This window comes from Papilio xuthus, unplaced genomic scaffold (assembly GCF_000836235.2).
Source record: "Papilio xuthus unplaced genomic scaffold, Pxut_1.1 DF825946.1, whole genome shotgun sequence".
Classification (NCBI taxonomy): Eukaryota; Metazoa; Arthropoda; class Insecta; order Lepidoptera; family Papilionidae; genus Papilio; species Papilio xuthus.
The window spans coordinates 16281537-16291304 of NW_013532703.1; the positions used below are offsets into that span (position 1 = coordinate 16281537).

The 9768-nt window shown below is 46.8% G+C and overlaps 1 protein-coding gene and 1 long non-coding RNA gene across 2 annotated transcripts; one reads left to right on the top strand and one right to left on the bottom strand.

The window, feature by feature from the left end:
• Positions 1-1322: 1322 nt before the first annotated feature.
• On the top strand, positions 1323-1875 carry LOC106124249 (uncharacterized). The gene is made up of 3 exons (XR_001228199.1): positions 1323-1358; positions 1565-1673; positions 1786-1875. It is a non-coding gene; the product is annotated as an uncharacterized LOC106124249 (long non-coding RNA).
• Positions 1876-4370: 2495 nt separating this feature from the next.
• On the bottom strand, positions 4371-7747 carry LOC106123922 (odorant receptor Or2-like). Its single transcript, XM_013320337.1, has 9 exons — positions 7490-7747; positions 7260-7389; positions 6579-6792; positions 6095-6217; positions 5728-5850; positions 5542-5641; positions 5325-5429; positions 4746-4901; positions 4371-4421 (listed from the first exon to the last, which is right to left on the bottom strand). The coding sequence occupies exons 1-9, from the start codon at positions 7745-7747 to the stop codon at positions 4371-4373; spliced, it is 1260 nt and encodes a 419-aa protein (XP_013175791.1).
• Positions 7748-9768: the final 2021 nt, after the last annotated feature.

A 9768-nucleotide genomic window follows, 5' to 3' on the forward strand; every position in this document is an offset into this window, starting at 1 on the left:
TATTTGAGCAGGGTGAATGTATCTATTATTTTGAAGACTTTTGTTGTACCGATATAATTGATTACTTTTGGTGTACCTATATATTTGCATATCTTGTCTGTGACGATCTATATGACGCTGACTGTACATACATACATGTATAGTATTTGGTTACATACGTGTATGTTTACTAAACTGATTTATGATGTAGAGGTGGAGTCTGAGGGCAACTACACATGCACCGTGCGCAACGCAGCGGGAGCAGACCGCGCCTTGCTGGCCGTGGTGCTGCGCCGGCCGCCCGCCGCGCCCGTGCCGCTCCTGCTGCGCGCCGACAGGCACGAGCTGCATCTCGCCTGGGACGAGCCGCCACGCACTAGAGATCCAGTGCTCGGTATTCGTCAATCCTTACTTTATCAAATACCGAAATTCGTTCCGGGGATTGTTAAAGCAAGTCAAGATCATGTTTTATTCTTTTCCCATATGTCATAGGACAACAGGTGAACGAGTATTAGTAAAAATAATTAAGTCAATTCCTATCTTAAGTTGATAGTAAATTATTCAAATAGCACTTAAACGTGGTACTGTACTAGTCAAGCCGTTTCTTTTGATATTTACATATGTTCAGGTAGCTGTACGAAAATATAGCAACCGCCATCTTGTGGTGGCAGCCATCTTTGATTTACATAAACACTTAATGGAAAAATTGCATTTTCATCGTTTATATGGGTATATACCAAACAGAAAAATCTGTCGCCTAGATCTCTTAGATCTCTCATTTAAGTTACAACTTTTGTACAAATTAAACATAAAAATATAGCCTATGTGTAAGCTATTCATTGGAATTGAAAAATAAAAAAAATAAGTAAAATGTTCTCGTAGGTTACAGCGTATGGTGGCGCCGGTCGCGGGATGACGTGGCTGGCGGGCTGGCGGGCGAGCAGGCGGCCGGAGAGGCGCACAGCACGTGCACGGCGCGCCGCCAGGTGGCGCTGCGCGGGCTGGCGTGCGGCGCGCGCTACGCCGTGTGGCTGCACGCGCACAACGCGCTCGGCGCCTCGCCGCCCTCCCACACCCTCACACTACGGACCAAAGGCGACAGTCGGTACCACTTTCTGTTTTCCTCACGACGATTTTTATGTCGGTTTGTAGTTATCACTTTTAATGTAGAACTATTTGATTGTGGTTCACATCGGTTTCGGTAAAGTAGTGTGAATTTTGCGGCAGAATTGAAAGCTCCATTGGGAAAAGATTTCATCTGGGCGAACAGCAGCGCGCTGCGGCTGAACCTGGTGGCGTGGGGCGGCGGCGACGAAGTCTGTGCGGCGAAGCGCTGGTCGCTGGCCGCCGACCTCGCCACTGACGGGGAGACAGCTACGGTACACGCCTAAGTTTTTTTTTTTTCGTAACTTGCATTAACTCCGCCATCGAAGGTAGATAAAATTATAAAATAAAAGGCGCATTATGTCTGTATGGGTATTGTTATATCTATACGCCAAATGAAAGTCCGTGATATCTGCCGACCCTTCTGGCTTACAGGCGTGAGTAAATTGGTTGTTGTATATTTCTATGTATATATCTACAGGCAACTAACTTAGAACCGGGAACTTGGTATGAAATTCGAGTGAGCGCGTTTTCGGAGGCCGGAGAAACAACCGCTGTCTACATAGCGGCGACTCTCACACCAAATGGAGGTAATTCTTAACAAGAATTAAGTAACTAATAATTAGGCCTTGAGCCGCACGTGACGTATTCATTTTGCGCTTGGCTTAATAACAAAATTTGAATTATTTGAAACAAAACAAGAACGGATCGGATCTCCGAGCGAGGTGTCGATACGTGCGGGCGGAGCGGGCGGCGCGGCGGGCGGCGCGGCGGTGGGAGCGGGGCGCGGGGCGGCGGCGGCGGGGCTGTGCGGCGTCGCGCTGGCGCTGCTGGCCGGCGCCGCACTGGCCGCCGCGCGCCGCCGCCGCCGCCCCGCGCCTCAACCTCACTCCGACATCAAGAAGCTGCCGATCCCTGACGGTAATGCCTACATACATATTATAGATAAATTCATACAAATAGTTCCTTTGTTGAGATTGAATTCCATTTTTGGGCCAATTTCAGTCGAAACTCTTATATTTACAATTTTTTCCTAAAAAAGCGAATGATCTTTATACATCAACGGTCAATCAACGCCCACAAAGCTTTTGATCGCTCGCTTAAAAAGATTTGACATAAGTCTAAAAGTTTATTTCGAGGTTCCAACGGGCTGGCCGAGAAGTTTAAACACAAGATAAAATCATCGCTATCATCTAGAGGGGCACGCTCGATATAAACCAATGGACATTGCTTCATCACAGGCCGAGCGGTGAAACGTTATTTGTTTAAACGGATGATTTTGATTCAAGATGAATCAGAATTTCTTATAACGGTCGACAACAAAAAGCGTCAAAATCTCATATAAATATTAAATTAGGTATACATTTTACGGTGAACAAAATAAACAAGAATAATTCAGTGTTAGTTGCAGATGATCTGCAGGAGATCAGTCCATACGCGACGTTCAGTATGGCGTCATCCAGCACGAGCGCGGCACGCGGCTGCGAGCTGCGCCTGCACGCGCCCCCGCTTGCTGAGCCGCTCGCCGCGCCGCTAGCCGTACCGCTCGCCGCGCCGCCGCGCCCGCACCCGCACCGCGCGCACGCACCAGGTCACGGGGCTTGCAACTTGTTACTAGCTAGTACTTTGCCATTGCAACTTGAGTGTTTCTCAGCGACATACACAGTCACACTACATGACGACCTTGTGCGGTGTAGATTACTGCAGCGGGTCGGATTCGAGCGGCTCGCCGTGCGCCGCTTGCGCCGCAGAACTGTACCGCGTGCCCTCTGTGCACCTAGCTGGTAGGTAACGGGAACCCCTTGCGCACTGGTCACCTACGCGCGGAATGACTCAATCATCGTACACTTTACAGACACGTTGCCGGCTACCGACTGGGGCTCGACGGAGCGGCGTGGTACGCGGCGGGGCACGCGGCGAGGCACGCGCGGGACCGGAGGCGCTCGGCGACGCGACCCTGCACCGGCCGCTACGGCCAGGTGAGCGCCTCTCAATCGTCGCTACCGGAATCCCGACTCCCCTCCCCCTTCGCAGTCTGCTAACAGTCGGATAGTGTTTCGTGTCCCTTAACAAGGCGCTTATATTTTTTTTTCAGTATGTTCTACATTTTATTGTATCATGAAAAATATGAGTTCATATTACGTTCACAATTTTTTATAAAATAAGAATGTTTTGAGTTTCCTATAACTGCTAGGTACAGTATGAGTGAATTTGAATTATATACAAAACTTTCCTTTTTTCCAACCAAGCCACCGTTTCTAAGGAGATAGACGGTAGTAAAATTTACTAGCTGGGGTAATAGAGTATTAGATCTCCCCGCGCCCCCGAGCACGCAATCCTCCCCCTTCCGGCATGGCTTTCAAGCGTGACGATTTTGTACTCACGAAAAGTTGCAGCAACGACCTGCGTCTTGCATGATAGTGTAACGATCGCAGAATAGTATAGGTAGTCGAATAGTGCCTCCATTTATTTCATTACTTAATCCGATTTAGAAAAACGAATACACGGTGAAGTTTACTATTTTTTTTCCGCATGGTAACATACACATTTAGACCAAACCTAAAGTAGCCCCCGCCCGAGTGAGAGCAGCCCGGGCGAGAACAGCCAGAGCGAGTGTGGCCTGGGCGGCACTGAGAGCGACCATATGTTACAGGCTTTCCCCCGGCACGCTGCGTGTGCGCATGCCCACTACCGCGCCTTGAGTGCCGCCGCCCGCCGCCCGCCGCCCGCCGCCACTCAACGTCAACTGTGTTGTATTTGCGTAAGCACCACAGAGTTGTTCCCTCACGACTGACCGAAGTACTCTTTTTAATAAACAATTGACTACTCGTGTGATTGTTTTCTTTTTTCGCGTTTCGCTTTCGCTTATATTATTATCTGACTTCTTATCAAAGATCATACGATACTATATTGTTTGTTATCCTATTGTACTGTCTTACTAACATATAGCTATCAGACCCGGCTTCGCCTAGATCACAGAACTTGTATTTTCTTCTCGTCATCGTCGTCTGATTTCTTTTCTCTTAAGCCAATAAACAGTCATGAAGACAAAATAATCAAAATGTGTTAAATAATCTTAAAGAAAGTTTTCCTTTATGTTTTATACTTTTATCGTGTAAAGTGTCAATTAAATATGATTATGTAATGAAGCAATTTATATTTTTGTTTACCTGTATATATATACATATATATATATATATATTTATATATTACGAAGGTACATGTAAAGTTGATAGATGACGAATATTACAGAATTGCATCGAACCTGACATTTACAGCGATCGAAATTATTTCGTTTGTCGTAAAACAGCGTAAAAAGTGTACGACGACTTCAGAATCTGAAACGATAATACAACAATAAATATAACAATAAAACAATACAGTTCAATATATGGTGGGAGTACTTGGCTCGGTGCAACATTCCCCCTTATGTTTAAGTGCCACGCTCGAGTAAATTCCCGCTTCACCTTGCCTTGTATAACTGCGACATTTATCGAGGTACTGGAATAGGGCGCAGAGCCCAAATCTCCTCGCCTTCTCAATACACATCCCTCTTCGATCGAACAGAAAGAACGAGTACTAAAAATCTGGGAACGGTTAAAAAGTAACATTAGGAGGAAGCCGAGGCTGTAGGGGTGCGTGCGGGGCGGGCAGGGTTGCACCTTGACGAAGGTGTCGAGCGAGAGCGGCACGACGCGGCCAGCGGCCAGGCGCAGCGGGCGGTGCGCGCGCACTAGTAGCAGCAGCAGCAGGCGCCGCGCCGCGCGCCCCTCGCCCGCCCATCGCATGCCGTAGGCCGCGTCCACCAGCAGCGCGCTCTGACATCACATCACAAAGCTCGTCTTATAGCATAAAACGGCAATAAACGATACTGCGCTAATGCGTCACTCTATTTGTTAAGTTCACACACAACAGTGAAGATCACACAACAAGAGCAAAACAACAACATCTATTGCCCGAACTGACCGGCTCGCCTGGTATAATACTACGACCACTAGACTAGCGCGTTTTGTGTGATGAGTGTGCGTGTCAGGGGCCTAATTTTAGACCACGTTCCCTTCCCACCCTTTGCTTATAAGGGAATAATGGGAAGGGGAAGGATTTCGCGGATGAGGGGAAGCTTAGGAAGAGAAAATATCCTCTTTCTGTGCATCGCCTCCTTTATGAATTAAAGTTAGGTAACGCATCGGGCAGCTTTCGATTCGGGAAATAAACATAAATCATCCTATGACAATACTTGCCTCTTCGGTAAGTTCGGTGCCGTAGTAACAGTAGAGAAATAATTCCGTGAGAATGCAAAGAATGAAAAGGATCATCGACGCAAACTCGATACTGATGAAATCCAACTGAAACATAATGCGCTCTAGTTTATACGGGACACGAGGCGCGGGGTGTGGGGTTGCGGGAGAAGGGCAGGGGGTAAAAGACAACGGGACAGCGAGAGCAGGCCACACTCACACTGATGATCTTGTAAGCGGCCATGCAGAGGATCCAGCCGCCGATGCCGAACTGCACCAGGATGGCGCCGCCGAAGATGTCTTGCACCAGCCCAGCCGTTCTATGGAATGACACCATCGTAACGTACACAATCAATACACAGGGTGTCCGGGAAAGACGATATTATTAGTTGCCTTTACAACTTACTCGCAAATCCTCTTATATTGTAACCAGCAGTCCACGAAGAGCGCCGCAAACTCGACATCTCTTCGCCGGCCACTGGACGCGCTCAGCGCGCTCGCGCTCTGCGGCAACCTTTCTAAATTCATTCTAGAAAGACGAACATCATATAATTAAATATTAAAGAAACTGAAAACTACATAGCACGACCCGTTGGATAAACTAAAATGTTATTTTTTTTTTTAAGTAGGTTCCTAGGTTAGGTAGGTTCCTTTGCATTAGATGTTATATGAAATTAGATGTTAGGATGTTAATCAACGTAATAAATTAACATTTCAGTACATTCATTATTGACAAAGAAGTAATGAATAAAAATAAAAGGAAACAATGTTACCTGAGGATGCTGAGCTGCGTCTTGCACTGGTAGAGTACTGTCGCTATAAAAGCGTCCATCGTAGTATTGGCGACGCCAACCAATGTCGTCACGTAGTATGTGTACAACAGAACTGTCACGAATCTAAAATTAAATAAGTCAACTTAAATCATAGACAGCTCACCATTCCTCGCTCGCTCAAACTCCCCGCTGCATTCGCTTCGTCGCTTTCGCAAAAATAAACAAATCATATTCGTCATCGTTCGATTAGTCCTGTGAACTATTAGTCTAGTCTATGTATTAAAAAAAATTGCCTTTGATTCTCGTGTACAATGGATCGAATAATATCGTAGTTATATTATTTATTTTGACAACTTCCCTCCAAAGATTTTTTTTTCTTTTTTTGTTTTTTTTTTTAATAAAGTTTTGGAATTCCTTAGAAAAACGAATATGTATGCATTGCTATTCCCTTTTGCTAATTTAGAACATTATTAGTTGGCTCCACCCGATAGTGTCAGTGGTGTCGACACCGATCCAAAGCGGAAAGTCGAAGGGCTGCCGGCGTGCGTGCGCCTGCGCCGCGAAAACTGCCCACAGCAGGCACGTGAACGCCGCGCAGCCCGCGTAGCCGCGCCGCAACCGCGCCGCGTGCGCCGCCGCGCAGTTGAGCAACCGCCGCGCCGCGCCCGAACGAGTACGCAGTGCCCGCTGTGCCGCCTCTGCCCAACGACACGCAGCACACTCGACAATGGCTCATCCGTGCTCGGAGCTAGTGCTTCACAGAGCAGTACATCACAATGTACAACGTCTAAAATCATATGTATTCGCCTATTTGTCCTATTGATACGCCTGGCTCGCATGTTAAATTTCCTGTTCCGCCGAGTAAGTTCCTAGATGTGGCAGATGTACATATTACTTATTCATGACCGACAGATGGACCGTTCCTACAATTTGAAGGAGTACATTCTTATTCATTGAAACGTTATGTAGAGCCTCAATTTAAAAAATATTTTAGGTATACATTAAAATACTGAATATTCTCAATTTCACATATTGTATACAGTATAATTACAACAACATCGGTGTCCTCTCTGGCTGGATAGACCGTTGCGTTATAATAACTCATACTCATACCAAGAATGTCGTAAAAGAAAATAACATGTAGTGTTTGGAAAAGGAGTGATACCATCCAAACCGGCGACCATGCGCTCAATGCGGTCGGCGTCCGTGAGGAACACGAGTTGCTTCGCCAGCGACGTCACGTGGCACAGCAACAGGAACATGACGCGTGATAACTTCGTCATGTCACTCTTTTCCTAGTAAAGCAACATTAGGATATGATGATCTGTATGTTCGGAGGTAAAATGGTTTATGTTCTGTGAAATAATGTGCGATAATATTTTTTTTTACCCTTACCTGGTAAGCGTACACACATTCCTGTAAGAGATAGATACACGTAGTCGCAAATACTACTGCGCGGTAAAGGGCGTGCAACCTAAGGACGCGGGTAGTGCCGGCGCTAAGCCGCCAGTAGCCCGCTCGGCGCAGCACGGCCGCATGCCCGCTCACCGCGCTCAGCTCTACTGAGGTACGCCTGCCCGCGGCACGGCGAACGGTGACGAACAGTCGCCCGAATCTCGGGACTTTGTCGAATGCATTTGCTAATGTGTGCATCGCTCCACAGTTTCAGCCTATTATAAAAAAAAAAGATGGTTCTCAATTAATAAAAAGAAATAAAACGATAACAGATTTATATTAATCACGCCCCTATAATTCACAATTCTCAACTCTTCCAACAAACTCCTGTAACTGTATTATAGTTATCCGTTTTCAATTCTTAAAATAAATTCTTGCTAATGATAATTATAAATTAATACGGTATACTTAATTAGAGTTCTTGTATTTCCAATGAGACGACTTAATTACTTACATGTAGATGATGTAATTGCCGGGTAAGGGATTCCGAAGCCGCCCCCCGACTCCGTCGAATTGTCGGCTTCAGCTGTCCAGTCACGTCTTGCATATATAATACATATAAGGCATGATATGTGATATGTCCCGAACCAGCGTTACTACTATCACACTAAGGTATTTTTTTTTTTTTTTTCCGCCCGAGAATACAGTCTCCCAAGTGGGAGTATATTCTTGTGTATATATATATATATATATATATATATATATTTATTTATTTAACCTTCCTGTACCCGCGCCAAATTTTTTTAACACCTATACCCGCGCACGGTGTGATAGACCATAACTTTGACTCCTATTACCTAGTTATTTTTCTATAAAACCGTTTATATTTTTTTTTATTTTACAGGAACTATAGGATGTAATAAAACAAAAAATACCAATTGTTAGCTTTTACTATTTAATACTGTAATGACTATCAGTCTTTTCATAACAGCCTTAAAAAAGTCTCATTTTTTTTTTCTTATAGTCATGAAAAACAAACATAAAACTTTTTATTCTAAAAACAAACATAAAACAATTTTTAATTCTTAAAAATAAGATATTTTGAGATCAACGTAAAATAAAATTAGTTACATTTTAGGCGGTTTATTTCTTTATTTGTCCACTGAACAATCCGAGTACAAACACTTTCCGAGAAAAATAGCCTCCATGTTTCTAGCGGCTCTTTCGTGTTTCTAACTTCACCCTTAGGTCCTGGGAGTTGTGTCACGAGATTCCTGATGCAGCGCTTAACCTGGCTTGACCCAGGAGTTTTATTCCACCGCGTAAGCCTGTCTTTTCCGATGTAATCGGTTGCGGTCCCCCGCCGCCACTTTCCCCCGCTAAATGTTATTTTTTAGTCGCGTGCAATAAGGCACAGCGTGAGGTTGTATAGTCTATTCGCGCAGTTTACATTGCCGCGCTCCTCGACATCGTCAGTTGTTTATTGTGATATCGTAAATCATAAACATGTAAGAATATAAAAACAGTGACTAATACCAGGTATGCCGGTATGAAGTGAGGCGAAGGGGTTGTAGAGTGACTCGGGCGACTCCGACCCCACCTACCGGTCCTCTTATCGGCCGGCAAGCACGGTCTAAACGAGGACGCTGCCGTGCAGGGAACAACAGACCGCTGCCGGTGAAGAACTGCGCAAGCTCCGCGCGGACAATGCTCGGCTCGCTAAAGAGCTCGAGCTAGTCCGCGCCGAGCTGCGCGCCTTCAAGGAGGCCTACTCGGAGTCGCAAAAGCGATCCAATGCGACTGCGACTCCGAGCGAAGCACCCCAGGCCCAGCCGGGCCTAGAGGAGGTGCTGAGGAACGCATTGGAGGAAATGAGGCGCGAACTCCTACAGTCTGTTGGCGGGATGGTGAATGCCCGCCTTCAAGGCTTGGAGTCGCGCCTCCTCCCAGAGCCAGTGGTGAGGCCGCCACTGGAAGCGGACAAGCGGCAGCCGCCGCCGCCCCGGCCTGAAGCCCAATCGGGCCTGGTGGCTGGGGCCACGAGAGGAGTCCCGGAGCCGGCTCAAGCCCCCAAGGCTAAACCCAGGCCGGCCCGACGGGGGCCCAAAAAGGGCCCCCCAAAAATCGACCAACTGGCCCTCCTCCTCCCCTCTCCCCCCTCTCAGGTATTGAGAGGACGGGCAGGTGGAGCCCAGCTGCACGAAGTTGCAGCGGGCCAGGAGGACAACGCTCCCCAGGCATCGGGGAGCATTGTCCAATGGTCGAAGGTGGTCGGCCGC